The sequence below is a fragment of the Chelmon rostratus genome, chromosome 19 (genome assembly GCF_017976325.1).
Source record: "Chelmon rostratus isolate fCheRos1 chromosome 19, fCheRos1.pri, whole genome shotgun sequence".
Lineage (NCBI taxonomy): Eukaryota > Metazoa > Chordata > Actinopteri > Chaetodontiformes > Chaetodontidae > Chelmon > Chelmon rostratus.
The window spans coordinates 18,725,285-18,751,964 of record NC_055676.1 but is presented as its reverse complement, the minus strand read 5'-3'; the positions used below and the strand labels follow the sequence as shown (position 1 = coordinate 18,751,964).

At 43.7% G+C, this 26,680-nt stretch overlaps 1 protein-coding gene across 1 annotated transcript in view; it reads right to left on the bottom strand.

The window, feature by feature from the left end:
* Positions 1 to 4,589: 4,589 nt before the first annotated feature.
* Positions 4,590 to 26,680, bottom strand: part of fibcd1b (fibrinogen C domain containing 1b) — a 94,672-nt gene continuing 72,581 nt past the window's right edge. The window contains exons 7-8 of the mRNA XM_041960403.1: positions 7,071 to 7,250; positions 4,590 to 4,855 (exon numbers count right to left, since the gene is read on the bottom strand). Coding sequence (XP_041816337.1) covers positions 4,590 to 4,855; positions 7,071 to 7,250 — 446 coding nt within the window. The remainder of the gene's footprint in view (positions 4,856 to 7,070; positions 7,251 to 26,680) is intronic.

Below are 26,680 nucleotides of genomic sequence, written 5' to 3'. Positions count from 1 at the left end.
AGAGTTGGTGGAGACCAAACCAGAGCTTAATACTGGAATCACATTTGTTGGCCAGAAACAAGACTAAAGATGAGTGCTATGTTACTCTGTGTTTGTAGGACTGTTGGCTAGCAAAAGTCAATTCAGTGATAATTTATAAATGTGGCTGGTGTTTACAGGTACACGTTTGGTATGGATGTGTGATCAGAGGTTGTTGTGGTGGTCAAACAAAGTTTAAGGTGAGCTAAGGCCCTGAAAGCCAGAGCTGAGCCTCAAGTTGTCCGGCTCACCCCTTTATCATGGACCTGGTGGAGCCATTCATTTTACTGACAGCTTATTCGGATAGACCAGCAACCAGATGACTTCACTGTATCACTTCCTCATTTGCTGCCATCATTTCATCAGTGACTCAGCGTTTAAATGCATGCCCTTAGATTTGCTCATAACCACACTAAATATTTATGAGCTACTTTTGACACGAATATGAATATCATTAGTAGACTTTCTTGTGGCACCTTGGACTGCCTCAGCAGGACCAAAGAAACTCCGCCCACGTCGCCACACATAAATACAACCGAGGCTCCTTATCTGTGGAAGTTGAGATAGAACATGATTTTAGAGGAAGCTTATTAAAAGCTAATTAATTTCCTTTGCTCTCCAGAGAAAATTAATTCTTCACTTGACTTATTATTTTTCAATTTAAATATCTTGCCACTTTCAAGGTATGCAATGGCGCCGTGTAACCTTGCTCTTGGTGAAAACAGCTCCGCATGCATAGATAATGCAAAACGGGCTATCGCTGAGTTTTCATTGGGATTTTTTTGTTTTGTTTTAATAGCTGTGTAGAATAGTCAGAGTGACTGGGAAATAGTTCATGAAAAATGCTGAGTGTGTTTCTTTGAAAGTGTCTGGACTCCACATACAAATTTATTTATTTGGTTTGCAAAAGAAAACTCAGAGACGTTTTCCGAAGACCTTCACAAATAAAACCAAAACTCTCTGCTCGGCCCCTGAAGCATCTCTATATTCTGGTTAATCCACCTTTCATAGCACGATGCACGTTCTGTACTTAAGTGTGGTTGATGTTGCAATAAATTTACATAGTTTTCTTTTGACAGCTAAAAGGCAGCTAAATGTTTTACCTGTTTTTGCTCAGTTTGATTAAATCAGCATTTTCAGATTGGAAAATCAAGCCACGCTGCTCTGAGCATGAATGGGCGAAAACTGAGGAGGGGGAAAAACAAAAACCCACGCACTTCAAGGTGTTCCCCATTTATAAAATGTGAATGTTTATTAAATGTTGACAAGAACATTAAAACACAGTATCAAGATTCAGCAAAACAATCTATAGTACTTCACCAAAAAGAAAAGAAAAAGAAAACAGAGTTAGTTCTGCGCTGGGACTGAAGGAATGGGAGGACGGGGCTGGGAGAAGAAGAGCAATGAAGAGGGGGGGAGTCGGGAGCTGGAAAGGGAAAAGAGGAGAATTTAGGAGCAATGGAGTGAGGGGGAATTGGCAGCAGAGGCTAAGGCAATTAAGGAGGTACACAGTAAGAAAGATAGAAGGTTCGGGGACCTGCGGGATCGATCAGGAGGGTGCTGATGCACTGTAATGAGCAGGATAACTGGGAATGATTAGAGCCTCTGATTTCACTCTTTCATCATCTCTGCAGCAGAGAGGGTGACCGTAAAGGCATCCGCTCAACCAAAAACACAGGAGGGGGCACGGCAAATAATGCTGGTCTTTACACTGAAATAACGAGGGGGAACATAGCATCAACATATACAGTGAGCACGACGTCGTGTTGAGGTGAGTAAAGATTTTGGGAGTGGGTTCTCAGGGTTTTTGGGGTACGAGCGCAGTTCAACACAGTACCAGAAGGTGGTGTCCACTCTTATGGGTTCACAATCACAATAAGTAATAGTTCTTTATAATTATGTAAATCTCTCTGTTATCAACACAAATAGCAGGGGAGGCAAGTTGTACATAAGCATCACATGACTTCAAAATTTTCCACAGAGAGACGCACTCAGCCTCCCGCTCGGTCGTCCGGCTCATGCACATGGGCATGTACAAACCAAAGCATGTGCATATATGTGTACACACAGAGACACTGTAGACGCACACATTGCGCACACGCACTCACGCACGTGCATTCACACGCACTGTCCTGCACAGACACACACACACGCACACACATTTTGCATACGTCCTCACACGCAGTCCAGCTCCTACTCCGGAAGTGACTTCGCACATTTCCAGCTGTTCCCTCTGACGCTCTCAGACATCGCGAAGAACACCAGCAAGTATCTGTAGCATGTGTCCGTGCTTGGACGCTGAAGGGTGGTGGCGGCAGTCCACCTAGACACGACGCAGGGCTGCACGCACGCAGCGAGGGGAGATCCTTCCAAGCACCGGTGATGACAAGAAAAACTCCCAGCTGTTCCAGTGTCAGAGGTATTCAGTGCAACGTTGCTCGGTGCTACACGTTAACTCACTGTCAGCTGGGGCGACACCTTTCAGCACACATTCAACACTGTCTCCCGGTGCCAAAGCCAGAATGTCAGAAAGATCGCATGTGTCCAGCAAGGCAGCTAATGCGCCATGAGGTTTGAAATCTCTCCGTAAAAGATTTATGTTTGTGCTGCAGATCTGAATGGGCATGTGCTTGAGGGATAATCACATTCCTCCTTGACCTGCGGAGCGGCGTGGGCCGCTCCAGGCCTGTCCTTCAGGTAGGGGAAAGGAAAAAGTTCTGTAAATACATCACTTCTTCATTCATTTATTATTTTTTTTTAAAACCAGTGGATTTTGCTTAGTCCATGTGCTTGAATACTCTTTGTGTTTTAGCATAGTAAGAAAAACGGCTTCACATGCTCTAAAAGTCATACACACTGTACAATAAAATCTACAATTATTTTTTAAAGCTTTTAGTACATCCAAAGAAACTCGATGAAACTGAAAAAAGTTGATTCACCGACTTCAAAAAAAAAAAATTTCTTCCCACAGGTGTTTTTTTCTTCATAACATTATTTTTTCTGTCATTTTTTTTCTTTTTTTTTGTGTTTGCTTTAGGCAGTTTTGTTTTTTGCCGTAACACGTTGCAGGATTCCTACTCAGAAGAAAAAGAGGTTGAGGGCGTCAAATCTTATTATACATCTCTCCGTTTGCATGGCTGGAGAAACCGTGTCACACGAACACATCCCATAGTAATCGCCGGGAAAGGTGGAAGGAATTACAAAACAGGACAAAGCAGAGAGGTGGGAATGGGCGTTTGTGGCCAAAATGTTACACTTCCTCAACAGGTCCAAGAAAATAAGATCAACGGGGGAAGGATGACAGTCTTTGATTCCTCTTTCATCCCTTTACTCTCCTCCCTGTCGCATGTGCATACGTCTCAGCCTTTGTTATTTCATGTTAACTACTTAGATGGAGAGAGAGAAGGTTTGCCAGCCATGCATCATGTTTAGTCTGTCTCTGCTAAACATTGTAGTCAGTCGAGACGCTCCACTGAACTCATGACAGGAAATTGATAGTGTTACAGAACGCTGTCTGTCTCTCTCTCTGTCCTGCACACACACACACACACACACACACACACACACACACACACAAAGTGCTGGGTTACCATCTGCGAGTGCTGCATCAGTTGGCCAGTACTCAGCTGGCAGGCAGATCAGACAAAGTGCCCAATATGCTCCCTAATGGCCCAAGTCAGATGAATGAGATCCTCCGTTGTCTCTTTCTTTTTCTCATTTCTCTTTCTTCATCCTTTTTGTGCCTCCTCTTCTCCCACTCCCTCGCTCCCCTTTGATTCGCTCTGCCCTCCTTTGCTTCGACTAATTTAACTCTCGTCGAATCGTTTCCCCGTCCTCTCTGTCACTGTCTCCCTCTCATTATCTTAGGGCCGGCCACTTCCCGCCACTGCCCTGCTGGGTCTCATTCACACAGATCCAGGATGTAAATGTGACATAGCATACCACTGCGCTGTCCCTTCTCACTGGGGGGGGGGGGGGACTCTGGGCTTCCGCTGCGGAGGGGGGGAAAGGGAGGATTTGTGTCTCCCGCTCGTGTTTTGTGAAGGGTTTTTCCTCTTTTGCTATGGTATTTGGAGCGAGCCTCTCCATCCACAGATTATGCAGCAACGGGCAGCGAGACTGAACCACAATCTAAGTGCCATGTCAGCACAGATGGGAGGTCAGAGCTACATGTCAGGGGGAAATCACCGGTGTGTGATCATGCAGGGGATGGTTGGACCACCATGTCAGGCTGAGTAAAGCTAGCGCAGTGGACTGTGGGCTCTGCTATGCTGTTTTTGTGAGCTGAATGATTAAAATAAAGGGATGATGGTTACATTAATTTTTTTTTTTTCAAGAAAGGGACTAAGTGGGAGGATAATGGTAGCCAGCATGACACTAGTAGCTGAGTGATGGAGGAAGAGGAGCAAAAAGGCAGAGACATCAGGAGGCAAACAGCAGAGTCAACTGAACTTAAAGAGGTGTGTTTCAGTGAACAAACATTATGAAGACAAGTAACTCCGCCTAGCTGTCGAACGTCGTGGTTTGTAATGTTTCAAAAAAATCTCTTTTTTTTTCTTCTTTTGTCTTTCTCATTTATTCTCTGGATCGCGGGTGGGTCGTATCTTCATCTCGGAGAACTTGAGGGAGTACTGCCAGCCGGTCCAGGAGGACCACTCGATGCCGTCGGCGTAGGAGGTGTGCTGACCGCGCAGGTACTGGCCGTTAAGGTTGGAGGTGTGGCAGTTGCGGTACCACCAGGCACCGTGGTAGAAGGAGGCGCAGTTGTTCTCCGAGTGGTCGTTGTCCCTGTCTTTGGTGGTGAACTTCATCCCGTTGTGCTTGAGCAGAGAGTCACCTATGGCGGGAAAAGTTTACATGTGTCAGCACATATCAAGTCGGGTGTAAATGCATGTTTATATAAAAGACTTGGCGTTAGAGGAATGAAAGAAGCGCTCCTGAACAAGAGCAGCTGGGAGGTGGAAAAAGCTCCTCTGTGTCTCTCACCAGCATTTTCTTGGATCTGATACCAGAAACAAGTAATTGAACATATCCACAAGTGATTAACTTCAAAAAGGCAAACGAGTCTCCGGTCTATCGTTTCTATGAACGCTGGGAGATGACAGGATGAAAATAAAGCTCCACGGTCCTCCAGAGTGTTGCTTCTCATCACTGAAAGCAGGAGGTCAGACGGCTGTGTAGCCAATTCATCAAAGGTTCTGTGGTGACCTTTTCATCTCCCTTTTTAATAACACCCCCCTGGTGATTTCATCCGGATGCCTGTCAGTTAATGGACAAAAAAACCATGCAAGAGGACAGAAAAGACAAACTAATTGGGCTTAATCGCATGTCTTGATTTCATTCTTTCTTGTGGGATGAGGATCATCTTTTTTAACTGCTGCTGAGATCTTCCCTACAACCTGTGATTGTGATTATGACAATGATGTAACACCACTGCAGGCAGGCTGCATCACCTAATCGCGGTCTGCATGGCAAGTCTGATCCGCACAATCAAATCGCCGAGCTCAAAAATGTCTGCTCGGTATATAAAGATTTCTCGCTGGCAAATTCTCGACATCGATAGCTGCTTTGCAAGCCGCTGCTCTAAGAGGCTTACGAGCGAAACGAAAGCAGCGTTCTCGGAGATGCTGCGGTAGGCCGAAAGTTTACAGCAAATGGATGTTCAAAGAGCGAATAATGTTCAATAAACGGCCCATACCTCCCCTTCGCTCTCTGTCCTTCCCTTTCTTTCCAAAGCAGGATTCACACTGAGGCCGTGAAGTGGATGGAAGGATGGAGCTGAGTGCAGAATGAAAGACCGCTCGCCAGCCATCAGGTGCTGGCTAACAGCTCGTCAGGGCATCAAACAGCCCTTAATTGCACAGGATGTGGCCGCCCAGCTCCTTACCCTCTCACTCTGTCCTACTCTGCTCTCCATTTGGCATTACCATGGCAACCAGTCAGCAGAAAAGATAATCTGACAGGCATGTCTGATATTCATGTTGTGTGCTGCTCGACACTGGGAGAAAAGAGATAGTGGGGGAGAAAAAAAAGAAGGGAAAGACACAGCTCGGCGGTGTCGACAATGGGATGATATCCAGCGGAGGTAGAAAAAAGGAGAGAGAGGGGGAAAAAAACACAAAAACAAAACAGAGGCACTTAAAGGCTCATTTGCAAGGCACTAGATGTCACCTTGGTGGCTGAGGGGCCGGCAGCCTCCGCTGATGCCCATTAAGATCCAGCTGCTCCAAGCCCAAATGAGTACCTGTCAGCTGATCAGAAAGCAGCCACAGCGGAGCAAAATACTCCTGATAATAATAACAGCGGCGCTGCCAGAGGGAAGCCGAGGTGAGACCATGAGCATCCTGAGAGGGTGTGAGTACCCTTAATTTGACTGGACCCAAATGTTCAGCAGGCGCACGAGTTCGAGGTCAGGCCACGCTGAGGACAAGCCAGCAGCATTACGCCACTTTTTAGCAGACACCGAATCTGGGGGGAAAAAGCTGTTACACACACCACACATTTTTCTACCTCCTCCGTCGCTCCTCTCGCACCTGTCCCCTTCGTTCCTCCACCCTAGTTTCCTCAAGCCCTTCCTCTCCGCCGCTCCATCTCTCATACCTGTCCCCATTCTCTCTGTGATCTCGGGGCAGTGCTCCCCAAAGGTCCTAAACTGCTGCTTCATTTCTTCGGGCAGATTTTTGTTTGCACTGGACGTGAAGCAGTGCAATTAATTGGCAGTAACTTAATGAAGGCGACAAGTGGCTGGCTTGGATCTGATGCTGGGGAGCAGAGACATAGACACTTGCAGTCCCTCTCTCTGTGCAGCTGTCTGCATGGCTTAACAAGCGGGCACACCTACTGCACTGTAAAAATAACATGCTATTATTTTAGATGAAGGTGGACTGTGGCGGATGTTGGCTGGAGCCCCCACCCACTGCTGTGACTTCTTCTGCACAATTAGGTTAAATGAAAATAAAAATGTGCAAAAACAAAAATAGTGCACATTTATCAGAGTGCAAGCACAGGTAATCCTGCAAGCCAAGTCGAACTAGTGCAGTGAGTGTACAAACCTGCATTTCCAGAATAGTCTCCCACAGTCAAAGGGTATCCATCATCATCGGGATCCACTGAGAAGAGGCCTACTCCAAAGGTACCATACTGGGCATACGCGGTGCTATTTTCAAAGTCCTCCAAGTCGATCCGTAGCTCATAGTTCCCCTGGATGGACAGCGCATGGATCTGCTTCAGCCCTGCAGGGGAAAAGAGCGAGACACAGACAAAAACAATCCATTATAAAGTTCTGCCGTTGTTCTCTGCAAACAATTTAAAGCCATTTCAGCAGCCTCTCGACAGCGTACATTTTCTGGAAATGACATATAACATCTTTTTTTCCCCCCCTATTTAGAGTCTCCGGCTGCATGTGTAGGATTTCTGTCCAAAACAAGATTAGAGCTTATTGTCAAGAGCCCGCGTAGCGCTTGCAGAGAAGCTTGCGGATGGCGGGACCAGCTGAATCCGCTGAAAAAAAATGCATGAGATTTCATATGAAGTAATGACACCAACTTCTTCACACTGACATGCAGCTGCGGCACGAACATTTCATGTTGTATGTAACATGAGCTGTGGGTATCAACAAAGATGTTCTAAAGATGTACTGTATTTTCAGCTTAATCTGACAAATTCTCCCTCGCCCGCCTCTGCCTCGGTCCTTGGTTAGAGCTCATCCATTGCCTGCCCCGACTGGTCAAGATTGTGAATTTGCCTGTAATTGCTTTGAACTCTCCATGACAAGGTGGGGTGTCCTGGATAAAGGCGATGCAGTAAAATTGAACCATGTGGCATGGGTGGTGAGAGTAAACTTATTAAAAAAATGAAATTCAGAAGATTGCACATTCTGTTCTTTGGTTTAGGTTAAAAAAAAAATAATGATTTTTTTCCAAGTGTCTCTTCAACTAGAAAGGCTGAATAATGGATGGTAGCACTGACTAGCGGGGTGTCATGTACTCACCAAGGACAGTGAGTTGCTTTTTGCACCAACTGATTCTCATTCTCCCAGATGAGGTATTATTGAAACTTTGAAAAAACCATGTCTGGATTCCCCGCTCTGTATCAGGACATCAGACACGGCTAAAAAGCTATCTCTTATCGGCAAAGTCAACTACATCTGTGGCCTCCTCATGATTTGTGTGTAAAATGTAAATAATAACAGGATGCAGTCATTTGCAAACTGTGTTTACCAGTACTGGATTTACTCTGTTAGTTCCTGAGCTCATGCAGTAACATCCTTCATCCAATCATGTGTTCACAAAGCGGTGAACCTCGCTCCATCCTCGCTTGTGAACCACTGAGCCTTACGAGGATGCTCCTTTTATACCCAATCATGATACTATCACCTGTTACCAATCAACCTGTTTACCTGTGGGATGTCCCGAACAGGTGTTTTTGGAACGTTCCACAACATTCCCACTTGTTGCTGCATTAAATTCAGAACAAGCAGATATTTACAACAATCGATGAAGCTGATGAGGTCAAACATTAGATATATTGTCTTTGTACTGTTTTCAATCGAGTATTTGTCAAAAAGGAGTAGCATTCTGTTTTATTTATGTCTTAACCCAAACTTTATTTGTGTTTCAAAGGCCCTTAAACTTCATTCACACTGATAAACGATGAGTATTTAACCAACTGCACTAATGCAGTCATCGCAGTTCCCTTCAGATGTCATAGCTTGAATTCACTAAAGCTGCTCGAGGTGGCATTACTACAAAAAAAAAAGAAAAAAAAAAAGGTGCAAGTCATCATTAGCGTAATTGCCCTTTTGCAGGAACGGTTCAATGCGTATGATTGTGCTAAAGAGTCTCAGGTAAAAATAATTGATTCTGTGCACATGTTTAAGACCCAGCTCATTAAACTTAAAACTTAAAGTTACTTGCACATCATGGTACTCGCAATTACATTGGCACCTTATCTTATATATATATATTTGTTATAGGAAAGAATTAACCTTCCCATGTATTGTCTCTTTGTGTAATGATAAGATCATTTTCATGTAAAAGTATGTTTTGGAGGAATCTTTAATTGGGCTTCTATGCTTGATGTCACCACTTATGATAAAATTCCCTCTGTAGACTTTATATCAATGAAAGAAGCGTTTGAAGTTCACATCCAACTGTTTCAGCGATTTAAAGCGTGCCATCTCTTCATCGGATGCCCCGAACCGATCTTTTAATTGTTTCTCAATCCTGCAGAGAGTGCATCAGACAGAAAGTGCCAGGAGGAAAAGGGGCTTCCATCCCCTCTTCCTTGCCCTCCTCCTGCGTCGGAGTGACGGCGCTTCCCAGGGCGAGTCTTCCTCTCCCGGGCTGATCAAAGGTGCGAGCAGGATAGCGTGTCGGGCTCAGAGGAGCAGAGGGAACTCGACCTGCGTTCCGTGAACACAATATTCAAAGCAGGAAGACAAACAAAAGCGGAGTCAGCCTCAAGTCTCTCTTAACAGCTTCCCTCCATGCTTACAAATGCACCCCGTACAGTTGCAGTGTTTATTTGACAAAAAAGTAAATACCATTTGAAAGCATGCACTGATGGAGAGGCTTCAAAGGCTTCATGGTTAAGGAAGAGGGTTGGATTTAGAGCATGTAGAGAAAGCTGTAGGCAGAAATTGCTGGTTTAAGGTTTGTTTTAGTTTCTTTCCTGTAACATGTCTGAGACTCAGCATGAAAACAGATGCACCGCAGGAAGGAAGGTGTTTTCACAAACTTGAACACTGTCATTTTGCCTCCTATGGCAATCATCACCTCCGAAAAATGAACCCCATTCTCTGTTTTAAAGCTCACAAACCTCAAACTGATTTTGTCTAATTTGAATTCGCTCGTTGTCGAGAATTGCACTCTGAGAGCGCCTCGTCTGAAGTGGAGGGCTAATTTGATGACAAACACAGCTGAAAGAACTCATTATTATTCAGAGACAGAAGCTTGCAGTCTGGGCCCAGGCACTTAGTTTGGATTTAATCTAGCCCAATGGGAGGTTGATCCCGTTCTTTTCATTTTCACAGTGGATCAGCAAATTGGAGGTGGAGAATCGGTCATTAATACATTCGGGCAGGTAGCTTCACGCATGTCAGTTTCCTCTTAATTCCTATACAAGGATATAAATACTCATGCATATGCAGGAAACACACACACACACACACACAAAAAAAAAACACGCAATGCATTTTCACACGCGTTCAGAGGAACAAAAATGGCTCATTTGCAGGAGCAGCTCTTCGTGGCGCAGCCCCTGGAGAAAAAGTATCAATCCACACAAACACCTGAGGTAGAAGTACCCCCGCAGTGATTTGACAAACTTCAAAAGAAAGAATTAGGATGTTTTCTCTTTCAGGAAAAAAAAAAAAAAAAAACGAAAGAAAATAAAATAGCAAATGCAACACAACCCTATTTAAAGACTCCGCGGCTTCCAACTGTATTTACATAACTGTAATTCAGTCCCTAATTAAAGCCCCAGAGAGTCTCAGTGAGACTTTAATTCAGAATAATTAAAGTGGAAGACAAGTGAAATAACAACAGAGACTTTTTTGGTTAAAATCTAAATGCTCAGGTGTAACTCCCTGTTAATTAAATGCTATTGTTAGGTTATTTAAAATGGGTTCGAATACAAGGGAGAGTTTTGAGGTGTTTTGCTGCAGTATTAACATGCTGATTGCTCCGCTGGGGAGAGACTCTCCTCTCTTCTCACTGATTTGCGATTTAAGGGAAGCTTAGCAGAGAGTCAAAAAACTTCTGTCCTCCCACGCGTTTTAGATCGGCAATTAGGGTGCGCTTTCTCTATTCCTCCTGCTCTGACTGGTTTTCTGTCTGTTTGTTTTGATTGTACTTTCTCCCTTGTAGCGCTGGATCAGGAACTGGGCAAAGGAGGCAACTGCCCCAGGACCTCAGAGCCTCTGGGGCCCTGAAAGCGTCAGGAATATAATACACAAACAGAAACATAAGGTGGCTCCTGTATTTTCCCACTATAGAGGTCTTGCAGAAGGACTCTGTGCCAGAATGTGGTTTTAGTGCCACAGTTGCCTTGGGGCCCCCTAGTGGGCATGCAGCTTACAGTAGCTGCAGCTTCCCATGCTGCTGACAGTGCAATCCAACACTTCAAATAACACATTATGAATGGATAGCTTCTTTGAACTTCTTTCCACAGATAAATCTCCATATCACACAAGCAGCACACAGGCATAATTACTCAATGTCATCTAAAACGAAGATAAATAATGCCGGCAAGATCAGCATCTCATTTGGAACAATCAATGTGTTTACTGATAGGGAAGCTCATTCCGAGTTCGCCTGATTAACACACGAATTGACGGGACAAAAAAAAAAAAAAAAAAACAATCTTTAGGCATTCTTTGCCATTAAATCATCCATGTCATTACAGCCTCCTTTACAATGTCTGCTTCTATAGCAACAAAGGTGAGAGCTGAGGGGCAGAAAGGTGAAAATAGCACGTCCGCTGAAAGCCGAACATTATCTTCATCATGTCCGTCATTAGGAAAGCTAGCAGTTCAAGTGGCAAAGAGCGTCCTCTCCCCTGCTCGGGAAAAGCAGCCCTATCTTAAATTTTGAATGCATTTATAAACATGGGAGCCAGCTATCGGTCCTTTCTGGTAGTAAATCCATGAAAAACGACAATAAAAATGATGTATATCTGCAATTACCTCATTAAACTAGGTCCCGGTAATCCATAACTCATTTTCACTGTTCTGAGGCTTATAGGAAAGAGGACAAATTTCGCTTGTTTAGAACATGAAGACAGTAATTTGTCATTTTTTTTTAATCTTTTATTCGTTCTGAGAGGGCATGTTGTGTTCTCCAGAACTAAAGAGAAACAAAGCTCAACCCTTCCTGACATTGATTAAACTATTACCACCAGAGATCCCTGCTCCTTTAATGTGATTTTACAGCTAATGAGACTGACATCAATGGCTCGATTAAAAATGTAGAGGACCTCTGTAAGACGTCTCTGTGATGCCGCTAAAAGGCCCAAATATTAATGATTTATTTGCTTTTATTTGAAAAGTATGTAGGGGAATGTATCGGATGCTTTTAGGGGACGGGTCGCAGCCCCGTGCTCACAATCTCAGCGCAGTGCAGCACTGCAGGGCATGGAGGGAAAGAATAAAAAACAGATCTCCAAACCCAACAGAGAAATGATTACACTTCTCTCTGCCGCTTGTGACATTTCTCGAAGTTAATTATTCATCATGCTTTTCTCCCTCTGTTGCTGGGGGGCAGCTCCTGAGACTGTTTCAGCTGAAAAGGAGAAAAAGAGCAGCACTCTTCCGTCTCCTCCTCCTCCACGCTCCCTCCCATCCGTAACTCCAAGCCCTCCCTCGTTTTGCCTCCCTTCTTTTCTCTCTCCTGCTTAATCTCCTTGTCGAGATGCTTTACTCAATCGCGACTGAGGATGAGTTAAAGGGGGCAGCCGCAGGGACAGACGCAGTGCCCTTTGCCACTGGGGGGGGTGGCTGGGCTGCTTGACGCCGTCTTTGAGCGTGCGTCTGTTGCGAGGCTCGCCGTCGCCCGCTCTTGGGGAACAGTAAAAGACTTGCCAACGCCGACTCTCCCCTTGCCATCAAAAGGCGGGACCGTGGGGAGGCAAACGGAGACAGGTGTGCGCTGAACTCTCCGGCTTGCCACTCCCCCGGTGCCAAGTGTGACATTTGGCGGGACAAAAAAGCGAAAGAATTTCAAGATTAACTGTCACACCTCTGACACGTCTGTGCCTGGCTGCAAGTTTCTCCTTGCACATTCCCATTCAAGACATTCATTTTTCCAAGGAAATATAAGTTATTTACATCACTATAGGTGTGATTTATAAACCCTCACATCCTGTTTGGGTCGAATTCGACCCGCAATAAAAACACCCTAAGTGTCATTCCTCAGATTTGATGACTTTTTCTGAATGTGACCCAAAATTGACAAACATCCTAATATTTATACATGTTCTACTTTTCTGCGTGAGACGGCGGCGGCCTTAAGCAGCTCCTTTAGTAACACACTGCTGGTTCCAGCATGTGAGAAGGAAGGCGACCGCTGGGCCTTCATTCCAGCGGCTGTCAGACTGTTTCACTCCTGCATCATTTAATTGATGCTGTGCCACATCACAACATCACAAACCTTCTTGTTGCACCACTCCGTTTTGTATGTCAGCGTATGCAAACATCATCATTACATCTCTGCAACTTGTCCTGTGCAACATATATAACGCATACATACATAACTGAGTAACAACCCAAGGTCAGTATTTCTCTCTTTTATGCTCTTTGTCTCTTTTCATTTTGTTCTATTGTCTGTTCATTTCTACCTCTCCTTTTTACCCTGCTGTTGTAACAAGTGAATTTCCCTGGCTTGGGATCAATGAAGTCTTATCTTATCTTATCTTATCTTTATAGGTGCCACAATTTTTTGAATGTTGAAGCTGTTGCGGGTCAAATTTGACCTGTGTCTATTGAAACAAATTTTAGATCCACCAGCGAGGAAAATGGTGGTTTTAGGGAGTCTTGAAGCTGCCAGGCTGTACATGTCATGTCTGTGTATACTTTTGTGGGACTGTAGTGACAGTCGTGAGTTTAAGGGGGACCTTGACACTGTCACCAGTACTGATGGTTATATAATAAACCCCACACTTCCCAAATGTTCATCCTATTATCAGTTTCCATAAAATATATTCAAATCATTTTGGCTGTTATGTTTTTCATGACTGAGTAAAATAGTTAGGACATGATGTTGCGTGATAGTAGATGTTTTTTCTCCAAAAACGAGTGGTGTAAAACCTAAAAAATACACTCTCCCTGCTCTCTGAAACACTAATCAAGGATTAATCGCCCTTTTGTTCGTGTCAGATGGTCTATTAATACATTCTGAACATCTGTGGTTCAAAATTCTGTAAAGACACTTGCTTCCTGGGCTGGGTCAACACTGACCCGGATCATACAGTGAAGGTATAGGATATGTGCAGCATGTAAGCGTTAAACCCCGATGACCGACTATACAGAGGGGTACTTAGAAAACGTGCTATTCTGCTATATGCTTTGAAGTATAAGCTCCTGATCCCCCGCATGCAAATCTAAAGAACTTGGAAACTGAAAAATCCTTTAACCCTACCCACTCACTTTGCACTATAGAATGGTGAATGTTCAGACTGGCAGATCGAATGAGATATGGCCCGTTATGGCTGCTAAATGGCCCTAATTTTTCCCATGCATGTGGAGGAGGAGGAGAAAAGAAAAGAGTGAGGGGGCTGCACTTTTTTGGCTGCCTTGGTCGCACTCACGCACACACAGAAGTAGCCTGAGTTTGACTGATGGAACAAATGCATAAGAGGCTGATTCCACCATGTTCAAAAGCATTTCAAGACTGAATACAGAATATCCTTTAGCTGAATGAACATTTCGGCGGTACTATTTGTTCAGCAGCGAACGCGCTGTGCCATTCCCCAGGCTGAGTCTAACTTGGGAATAATGATCCTGGGAATGTTTGTTCACTTTGCCCACAGCACCCTCATTACTGCTCTCAGGAGTCACTTGCTTCAACTTTGAAGATAGATACATTCTGCAATATATTATTAATACATATTGTTTCATTTGAATCCGTATGGGTTTCTGAACAGACAAAAGCTCGCCGAGCCGCAGATTTCAGACCTGCAGCACTTTCGCTGAATTAAATCCAGCGACTTTATTGGGAGTTGTCTCACGGTGCCACAGATGGAGGTGGTTCAGCATGACTGCAGGTGTGAAAATGCGCCTCTGTAGATCTGATGAATGGTGTGTAGGATGACAGTATGAAGAGGGAATTATACGACTAATCTGTGACTCTTTCATTTTGCAACCCCACGAAACACTGAGATGTTAATACCATAATCATAAAAGCAGTATGACATATCTAAATCAGCTTCTAAGCTTGGGCTTCTGTTCATTATTATTTCACGGTCAAGGGTCTTGTTAGGTGAACTGTGTGGACACACAGAGCTGTACTGGATCTGAACTAAAGCTGTTTTTGTGGCGGTTTTGTCGTGCTTTTAAGTGACAGAGAGAGACCGTCAGAGAGGGGAAGTTATTACGGTGGCGCTCTAATGCAAGATATGATAAACTGTTAATGCACCATGAAACATGTGTATTCTGTGCTTTAAAATGATCAGGAACAGCTCTGACTGCAAAGAAATGATTTCTTTTTAGTGGCAGCAAGTATTTTGGTTTGTTTTTATCTGTCTAAAACAACAAAATACAATATTTTAGCCGCCCCATTGCATTAAGTGAGGATAATATAAATCAGCAGGTGTTTGCAGGTAGTAATCAACAATACTTTCAAACCTGTTCATATAAAAGAATAATGACTGATGCACAAAAAATGACTTTTAATGACACCCAGTTGTCGTCTAATTGCACAGGTAAGTTTTCAGAATGTATTTAATTGATTGCCCTTTGACGATGGATGATGGGGATGAGGGACCACAGATGTTGATGTGCCCGGCTTTGAAATATATTTCTGCAGCAACATGAGTGAAGCGATGTTAAGGTGGAGGGAGCTGTCAGGTCTAAACCGTCCTGATTCAAGCAGAATTTGGAAAGTCTCTGCAGGTTTCATATATTAAAACTGCTAGCCCAGACAGATATTAGTGTGCCACATCTATTTTATCACTAACTAGCAGCAGTTTGACGTCAGCCCATCTGTCTTTTTCTTCAGTGGAGACAGTCAACTCAAGTGTCTCTTCATGAACACTGCTAGTCATGTTCACATGTGTTCAGATGAACTGGCTTTAAACTGGATGTTATTTAACACTGTTACTTATGTTTTGGTATAGCGGCAACATCTTTTCATACACTCGAACCCTCAGAGATTAAGTTGGCGACCGCCTGGTGTGAATTTCATGCTCCAACAATCTGCAGTCATGGAATTTAACTGCGTGTATTTACTCGAATACTGTACTTCAGTACAAATGTGAGCTACTTTATTTGAGTCTTTTAGCTTCATGCCTTTGCTTCTACTGGAAATACTGTACTATCTGGTTCATTACATTCACTTGAAAGCTTTAGTTACTAGTTACTTTACAAATTAAGATTTTTGCACAAAAAACAGATTAGGGACTTAAAATAACATCTTTTGTCATAAATTAAACTACCTAACAGTTAATACAAGTAGAGATGAAATGACTAGTTGATTGATCAGTAATGGGCTCTGGGTAATCAAATAATCAGTCGATTAATAAATTATGGATAAATCCATAATGAGAATAATCATTAGCTCCACCTCGACCAACTACAACAGTAGAATTCTGCTTTTACATTAATGCATGAGTAACAATATTCTAACGAAATCATATATAATCGCATAAAGGTTACATGGGCCTTTTTTCTGCATTTTACTTTTATTTAAGTCCCATTTTCAATGCAGGACTTTGACTTGTAAAATAATATTTTTACAGGGTGGTATTAGTACTTCTACTGTAGTGAAGGGTCTGATTACTTCCTCCATCACTGACCATTTATCCATTACTTTTATCTAACCTGTTTCTCACTGACTTTAAGATATCTATTTCAACCAAATCATTACTTGCAGCTCTCTATTTCAACCATTTAGCCGTTAGTTTTAGCTAAACGCCTGCTAAAGAGCGTCCGTGCTTGCTCAATTACAACATATGGTATCCAGATCTTACAGCTGACTTTTTTTTTCCCCAATTACTTGAGCCACTCCACAATCTTTTCAAATAACCCAACAACTGCAGAACTGGGTGCCCCCTGGGGTACAAGTACCCCTGTTTTGGAATCAGTGCTCTAAAGCATTGCATCTAGCAGTCAGCATACATAAACTTTTAGTAGTTATTCTCAGTCATTTGCAGGTCAGACTAAACCTTGATCCTGTGGACCAGGCGGAGCTGTGGGCTGTGGCTAACCATGCGCTTGCACCAGCTGTGACTTTGTGGGTGTGCATCACCAAGAAGCTGCTGGTCATTACTGTCCATACTGTGGATTATTGAGGAAGCACACAAACCATAGTTACAGTCCTCCTAAACTGTTCAGAATGAACAGACTCGTTAATGGTGTTTTCTATGATCTTTACAAATGGCGAGGCGTCTGTGACTCCACCGCTCGTTTAAACCTGAACTCCCCTCGACTTCCTCCCGTCCGCTCAGTCGCGCCACATCTCCCAGCACTCATTCGAAATGAATGAGCACCGGTCGCCTTGTCTCTCGCCGCCGCCGCCGCTGCCAGCATGAGCTCACAGCGAGACACGGAGGAGGCGACAAGTTTCCTCATGTTGCTCATAATGTAGTTTGAACTGTTCCATCTTATGTTTGTGGGCTTCAACAGCTGCTCGCGAGCTTGATTTGGAGCCGCTTCCACACAAACGTTCATCCGTTCTGAAAACCTCCTCATCCTCCCTCTTGCCTTTTTCTATCATGACTGTTATTAATGAGCCTGTAAGTTATTTTAATAGATGGGGACAGGCAGGGGTTGGTGCAACGCACGAGATGCAAAGCTAATTGGCAGGTCACAATGATGTATAGTCGTGATGAGTCTCAATTAAAGCAGTGAATTTACTAACCCTCCAAGCAACATTTGGCAAGAATACATCGAGAACACGTGCACTCTTATACACTGTCTTATACGGTGTTACGCTTTAACTGGAGATGTGTTATAATTATTTTATTTTATCACTGACTCCCTCCATGTTTATTTCCTTCTCATCATCTCAGCGTTTCACCGGTAAGATCCACGTGGAATTTCCTCGTGCATTCAGGTCCTGTTATGATATATTATGCATAAAACATCGCCTTTGCTCTAAGAATAATTCATGCGGACATAATTGAGCACAGAAAAGGGAGTCAAAATGTCTGCTGTGATTATGCAGTTGACAGTGATTACTGATGGTAATAATACAGCATATGCAGTTTGGGTTCACATGTTGACAAATGTTTGAAATTAAGAGTGAGTGCCTTTGTGTACAATAATGGGGTAGTCATGGATAAAAAGTCACTTGAAAGCTTCCAGTTTGTCTACATTTTCCGCTGGAAAATGTCAGCTCTTTTCTAATGATAGCATTCAAAGTGGTGATTTTGAGAATTGCTGAGCTGTTTAAGTACATTTGTTTGCAATTCTCTTAGGGTCTGTTTAAATGTTTTCTATTAGCTTTGATTTCTCGGAGCACTTCACTGGTGCACCTCATCATTAGTGTCCTTTCTGAGACGTTTTAATGACAGCGTGCGCGTGTAAGTGGGCCACATGTTAACCTATTGGTCCACTCCAGAAGCTCTTCAAAAGCAGCCACATGCCAAACTCAGAAATCCTGACAATTGCTGCTCAAGTCTCTGCCAAGCCAGCTAGCTTGTTTATCCCACTCTAACAAGATTCCTTTGTTTGTGATAAGAAGGGCAGGTAAGACACGGGTGACACAACACATTTAATTCTCTGAAGTCAAGCTGATTTCACTGTTGCCTAACATCACACAAGATTCATTTATCTGACGCTGGCTCGGATTGATGTCAGTATTAGATTTCTCGTTTGCTTTCAGCCTCATTCGTTTGTGAAACTAAATGCTTCCAAATGCCATCCACCGGTCAAAATAAAGGAGGGGATTTTGCTCAAGTGGCAGGATTAGAGTCATAAAAGCATGAGAGAGACGAATGAGAGCCAACAACCCATCACATCTGATATCATCAGAAATTAACCTTCGGGGTGGAAAGACTGAGCCAAGAGTAGTGATGGGAGCTACAGAGGGAACGTGGAGGCGAGAGAGAGAGGCAGGTAGAGAAATGCTGAGAGAGTTGGCAGGCCTGTAAGGCTGTAATTCAGAGAGAAGACCACATTAATATTTAGAGGTGCTCTCAGGTAAAACAAAATGAGCAGAGCAGCCCCAGCTTGATGGGAAAGACTGGAAGCAGGCAGGGCATTAAGATCCGCTGGGTGTGCAGCAGCCACACAGACACAAAGCTTTGAGGTTCAGCAGCAGAAGACCCAGAAGAGTGAATTGGCATCCAAAAATGACATTTTAATAATAACCGGCTCAAACACAGACAGGCACGGATCCATCCCCAAGGGGTCTTCATGGGTACGTTTGATCTGAAACACCCCTGGGAAAAAAAAAAAGGAAACAAAAAAAACAAATCCAAAAGGAACCCAAGAACATTCAGACCAGATCTCCAAGGTGATCCAAAATATGGTAGAGAGAGAGCGCCAGCAGTGGTAGCAGCACAATGTGCCATTAATTAACAAGCGGCTGTGTTTGAAAAAGGACCAGCGGACGTCTCTATTAGCCATGCAGCTGGGCTCTGTGGATGATCCATCAGTCCACCACTGACTGAAATATTGTATCGCCACAAAATCTCGTACAGACATTAATGGTCCCAGAGGTCCCCGACGTTTCCTCCATGAATTTTCCATTTGCTGTTTTAAGTAAAACGCCTTGACAGCTGTTGCATGGATCGCCATGAAATTTGCACAGATTCATGTTCCCCTCAGGATAAACTACAGTCTGATTTCTTAACTTCTTATCTATTGCCATCATCAAGCTTCAGTCAGTGACCAGATACTCAACCTCAGCTGTACGTCATGGGATGTGCTAATTAAAAAATGCTAACATGCTAAACTCAGACGACTACAGTAAACACTACCTGCTGGGCTCCCTGGTAATCAAGTAGTTAAATCCATCGTTTGATAAATGTCACTGATATATCATGTATTGTATATTGTAACTGTGGATACTAGGATTCACAATTAGCACTTCATGGTAAACGCCGTGTCTTGCATAAAAAAAAAATCTCAATTGCACCTTTCAATGAATAAAGCTGATAACAAATCCACTTGGGTTAATCTATGCATGCACCCGAGACCCTCGGCAACAGAACTGGGACTAGCATGGACCTGTTTCGACTGGTCTTGGTATGTATGTATCACACATCTGCCCTGACACTGACAGAGAAGGATAACAAGGGGAGAGACACTGAAATGCCATGAGGACTTTGATCGTGGGCTTGTGACACCATTAAAGCCGGGCAATGGTCTTGCTAAGCCAAACCTCCGATTGCAGGGTAATGAAGTGTTTGAGAGAGAGACAGTGTCCAAAGGGGCCCACACATCTTCATCCCCTCCAGTGCAGTTTGCCTGTAATTGAGTTCGGTGCTAATTAAGCACCAGGCGTCATTAGAATTCTGTGATATTTTTTAAATGGCATGACACTCTCCTTCAAATATTAATATGGTCAACAGACGTTTTTTTTTCTTCTTCTTCCTTTTGACCATTCAGTCGAAGACAAACATCCACAAATGCCCTGACTGATGGAATAAAACGAGGCTGAACTACAGGCCCCACTGCAGTATTTAAAAAGAAGAAAAACACTCGTATAGTACGGCCTACAAAAGCGCTACAGGCGCACAAACGTTCCTGAGACTGAGCTCAAGAGTTGAGTAAGGATAAGATGTCTATGGATAGGTAGTAGCCCTTCCAAACAATTTAAACCTAGCACTGGGGTTATGGGCATATGTTTAATTCAGTGAGAGAAACAGGCTGTTCACAGTTCCCATCACCTCACCCCTGATCTGGTCTTATTCACAACGCTGAAGAGCACAGCGGGGATGCCGTCCGGTAGAAATGTGCGCACGCTTTAGCTCAGAGGAGTCCAGGCAGCGTTAGAAGAGATTAATTGTTCACGTGTATGTTGTTCTGCTGTTTATCGTCTGACCAGGCCTGAACAATGTGGCGCTGTCATGCACAAAAACATGTCCGCCCGCTCTTTAATTGGAAGCACTTCAGAAACCCCATTCGAATGATGAAATCACTACATGAAACAAAACTCAACGGGAATCATGCAGTGAGAAGCTCGGCCCTTCGTGTGAAGGCCTCTTCTTGAGATCTGCTCAATCATTTGTAAATCTCCCCATTTTTGCTCATTCAACGTTCCCTCATGAGAAGATTTTAATCGTGAATTTTTACATCTTCCGGCTTTTACAGGCCCCTTTTCTGCAGCGCGATCCAAAGACTTCAGCACTAGCGCAAGTAAAGAGGTGGAGGACTATACCTGTAGGCTGGTGATGAGAGGCATCAAATAAAGTACCTGGGCCTTGTGGAGAGGGCTATGAATTGCTCTGGTCCTCATACATATCGAAATTACTGGCAGAATTGCTGCAAATTGCACCTATCTCCACTCCGGCAGTGCAATCTCGTGCAGATGGAGCGTCTGCCGGGGTACAGCCACACCAATCAGAGGCAGCATACCCTCCTGAAGGAAGCAGAGGCAGAGCTGGAGGCTGTGGCATCATTGTGTCAGCACACCAGCCCTGATTGGCAAGACCTCAGCTGGGTGGCTGACTGGATCCCAGGACAGCCAGCATCAGTGTGTCGGACTGACTGAAGAGGAATCACGCTCTTGAATAATTGATTGGATATGAATGCAGTATTGGAGGAGCTTTAACTGAAAACACTTACATGTGCTCTAAATAATAGATTGCAGGGGATTCAAGTCCTGGGAGATATTGTAGTTTATATTTCTCTTTGTCATGCAGGATGTGGTATCATATCATATCTTCCTGTTTTTCCTGGCAGCTGGGTTCCACTCTCATCTTCATCAGCTCCCCTGCATGTTTTGATTTACACTCTACAGCTTGTGCTGCCACTTTAATCAACATGCAGAGAATGCACATGTACTCACACTTGAAATGCCATATACTGTAGTAGTTAGTAGTGCTTGATAAGGTGTCCTTGTAGATTAAGAGATTTCTGCAGCGCTTGCCCTAGAGATGCAGTTAAAAAGTGGAAAAGAGTGCACACACTTGTGGTCACATGCAAGACGCACTCATGCATATTTGAAGATGCGTATTAAATATCCATTTGCATCATTTGCATTAGGGTATGCAGGCAGAGTATATCAATATGTATGTATGAAGCGATTTGTAAGTATGAATTGTAAAGAGAAATATAAAGCTTTCATGTTGACAAAGGAAAAACAGTCTGAAATATAATTTACTTACTTTATTTTTTCAGCACTTCTCAAAACATAGTTACATTAAGTGCTTTAAAACAGGATGTACAGTTAAAACAGTGAAAGAAAGCTACTCAGTGCATTTATATTGCAAAAAAATAACTGGTAAAAGCAAAAACTAATGGGATGGGAATAGTGCAATAAAATAAAATAAATTGAATATTCACTGTAAGAAGGCTTTTAGACATAAATAGGTTTACAGATGAGAATTTAAAAAGGGCACTGAAGTCCTCAGTAGAGGGTTCAATAAAAAAGGGGACCTCCTGTCACGAGGTGGGGCTCAGTAGCCGACAGGATGGTTCCAGGTGAGCATTTCAGGTTACACGCAGGCTCGTGGGGGACAAGTACGCTACAAATATAGCTGGGGCCCGGACCCCGCAGAGCTTTAAAAGTCAGCAATAAAATCTTAAAATTATTTCTAAAACCTAAAGGCAACCGTTGAAGAGAGGCAACGATGGGAGTAATGTGGTCTCGTCTTTTGGAGTTTACTAAAAGCCAAGCAGCTGCATTTCGAACAAGTCGGGGGCGAGAGATGGCTTTCTGACTAAGAACCAAAATAAAGGGCATTGCAATAATCTCGGCGCGATGAAATAAAAGCATGAATGATCTTTTCAAGGTCTGCTTGAGACAGAAATGACTTAATTTTTTAAATACTCCATCGAACGCAGGGTTGAGATTTTTTTGCAGGGTGAGGCCATTCACTGAACGCACAGAAGGCTACATGTGACAATGCGCAGCACCCACACACCCACACTGAAAGACACTTGTCAGTGACCTCAGAGAGGCATCATTTATCTAGTGTATGCATTTATATGGCACATAGTATTTTACCTTCCCAAGGATTATGCTCGTCTTTCCAAGTAATAAGTGAATAGCCAGGGACCAATGTGATGCATAAGCTACATAAAGCCCTTTTCATGTAGAGCCAATTACTATGGCAGCAATTGCATGAAATACTCTCGCTGAAACACTCTTCAGATTTTTACACTGTGACTTAGTGAGGAATTAAACATAATGTTAGCAAACTGCTGTGGTTGTACTACCCCATGAAATGGTTTTCTGGATTATAATTATCGGCGGGTACGGATGGAGGGAGGAAATCTACAGGGTGAAAAGCAAACAGGCAGTATGAGCCACATGGGTACAGTGTGTGGGCAGACACTGACTGTAAAGAGCTGCGCAAGGCACTAAAAAAACAATTGTTTTCCTGATGTTAGGGTCATCTCTCGGTGACCACAACAAACACTGTTCTGCTTTGGTTCAATATGTTGAAATTCTGTTGTGAAAGGTTTCACACATATGGAATCATGGTATTACGAACAGCATGCAGCATTCGCAGTGACTATGGGCTGTGGATGCAGTGTAATTGTGGACTGAGCAGGGAGACTCCAGTGAATACATTATGGTCTTACAGAATTAAGTGGCTCAGCCGGTTCAGTCAATTAAAAACAAAGTCAGTGTTAGCACCAACGTGGATTTTACCAACAACTGTGAAGAATTGACATTACATGCATAAAAGGTGAATTTACATTATATTTGTCAACATTTGCACTTGTTTGCAACATGCAAGGCATTGTCCAAAACGTGTGGGCAATTAAATTATGCACTTACATGTAAATCACAAGTGAAATACGTTTCCATACAATTTTGCTATTCTTCTTTGTTAATGTTATCACATCAAAATGCTGAATAATCTTCATCGTATACAAGTATGTATGAGATACAGCTGACAACGTTGTGTACATCGAGTAATTCTAACAATGTGAATATAGTGTTCATTTTCTCGTGTGAACTCTGGACAATGTCCAGAGAATCAGGTCAGGACATTGTCCGGAGATTGTCTGTGTCAGACGCATTCTGCTCCTTTGGTCTAGGCCAGCCTGTGCGGAGCCCTGGTGGTGGCCCAGGAGGCGGGTCATGACCCAAAAAGTACAATATACAGGTAAGATGTTTTCATCCTTCTGGTTTCACGCCAGTCACATGATAGAAACGTCAGCAACACTCGCTTGTTGTGAACTCTCTGGACAATGACCTGCTCTATTCACACACGGGCTAAGGCGGACGTCATGTGGACGTTATGTGGACATTTTGCATCCTCACATGCGGCTCCTCCGGGTAATGTCTAGCTAAGGTTTGCACTGCATGTGTGAAAGACCTAACCCTCCAATTCGGTTGAAAAAGCACACTGATATGTTGTAAGATATGTAAACTGACAACTTGTTCCTCTCGTGGAGTCTGGGGGATCTAATGTCAGCAGCTGTAAACAGCTCACAGGCTTTTGAATTTAATATTTAGTTCCTCAAACAGAAAAAAGCCCTGTAAGGACTAGTTCTACACTGCACAGTGGACAAAACTGCAAATTATATAGTGAGAATAATTTACAACGTCCAATAATTCTTGCAATATGGTAACGGGGATGATCGTAAGAAGCAAACAGAGTGAAGAGATTTGACAGCAACGTGAGTTTTTTAGAAACTATGGATGAAATGAAGCGACACGCGGGGATGGATGGTGAGCACCTGGCGGAATAATGAGGCTATTTATTCCCTCTAACGGGAACAGAGAGAGTTCAGGGGGAGACAGTGTGAGAGCCTTGTGGAGAGTTTCTCTAAGCTGTGACCTTCCTGCAAGGTAGCAGCTTTTATTGACTCCGCACCGGTTTCAAATCAGCCTCTTGTGCACATTGTGGCTGTGCATGTATATGAGCTTTTGCATGCACATGAGCTTGTGCATGCTTGGGTTGGTGTGTTTTGTGTAAATGCATGTGCATGTACGTGTGTGTATATCTTATACAGTCCTCCTGGCTGGAAGGTGCATGTGCTGAAACAGCAAAACACTATTTAACAGGGACTGAAAACCACACATTGAAGCAGTTTACGTCTGCAAGCGGTCCATTACTAGTTTCATAAATTTGTTGTGAATAAAAATATCATTATAACTTTTCTTTAATTAATTTTTTAAACTTTATTCCAGTCTTCACTCCAGGCTTTAATTTATGCATCGCTTCCTTCCTAACAACCTCTTGGATTTTTTTTTTCCCTCCCTCCTGAACTGCTGCTTCTCCCCTTCTCTTGCTCCAGCGTGTGCCGGCTTAATCGCTAACAAATCCTCGCTAAAGTCGCTCATCTGTTTCCTTTTCGAGCTAGCTCACCAATTTTCCTGCATTCATCATCTCTCCAGTTTTTTTCACCTGTCCTGTCTGTCTAACTCTCTTAACGTCTCGACATAATATATATTCACAAACTGCGAGGGCACGGCCATTGGCAAGCTGTGCAGCTGAAAGCCTCGCCTTTAAATGAGGCAGAAGCATCACTTATCTATTTAAGACTGGGGTAATAAATCTCCCAGAGAACGATCGATCAACACTCCATCCCCCTCTCTTTGCTAACCCGTGAGCGGTGAAAGGCTCTGACCCTTGACCTTGCCGCTGTCAGTGGTGCTGCTGCCAAGCTGGGAGAAGAAGCAGCAGCACGTATGATTGGAGTGTTTGGCAGATTTTCACAGATGAACCATTGACAGGGTCAAGGCCTGTCTACAGCAATTGTTTTCGCTGTGATTTTCACTCCTCTATCTCCCAGAATAGGCATGCACTCGGCGTCATCGGTGCTGTTGTCTGCCATAGACGCTTCTCCGGGTTTGTGATGCAATTCCATCTTCGGGTTATGCAAAGGAGAAGAGGGGTAGGTTTATGTAGCCCACATAACAGAACGCTTATATGGCCATGCTGACCACCTCTGGCTTATTTCAATTTTGCAAAACTGTCCACAGACAAAATAGTTGAAAAAAAAAATGCACGCACACACAGAAAGGCAAAATGGGCCGTCATCCTCGCAGGAATCTCGATGTTCTTTGATTTGTGCTCCCTTTTGTAGATACAGTCCTCCTTAGATTTTCTACTGTGTGACAAGAATATAAACACGAGCCTCGGTTGCTGCATTGTGATAGAGGCGAGCTGTGGAGGATAAATGTGTGTGAGGACGTGTTTATGCATGGGTCCGTGGGAAAGAAAAAGATTAGGAGGATGGAAATGATAAAAACAACAACAACAACAGCAAGGTAAACATGTGGAGTGGCTCTGCACAAAATGGCTACATCGCTACATGTTTTAAATACGCGACACTCTTTGACGCCGGTGAGCAGCTTGTCTGTAAATGCCTTGTTCTGTTTGGGCGATGAATGCCGTTAAGAGCCCTTCATAGAGAGAATGTGGTTGTGCATAATGCAGAAGTCAAACAAGGATCAACGACCTTGCAACTGTTGGCTCATGGAGTTTCTAACAATGGCAGCTAAACCACTGCGTTATTATGATCTTTCTGTCAGTGGTTCTTGTGGTTCGACAACACGAACGCCATGCCCCTCGTTTTCTCTCAGGACACCAACCACTCAACGGAATAACATCTCGCCACGTTTTATTCTCTCAGTCCCGCTGTACGTGCGTTCTGGCGCTGTGCGCGGACAGCGTGTTCTCTCCAGGCCGAAGATGAATGGGCTCCCCCGCTGCGTGTGGCTCCTCTGCTGCTCTACGCTCCGAGTAGTTCTACAGGCTGGGAGTTAATTGCCAGAGACTTTGTGCTGTTCCACACTGATCTGAGGAACATGGGTAGGACTCTTGCCACAGACATGAGATAAAGACACTCCAGATCGGGGAGGGATGCATTTGC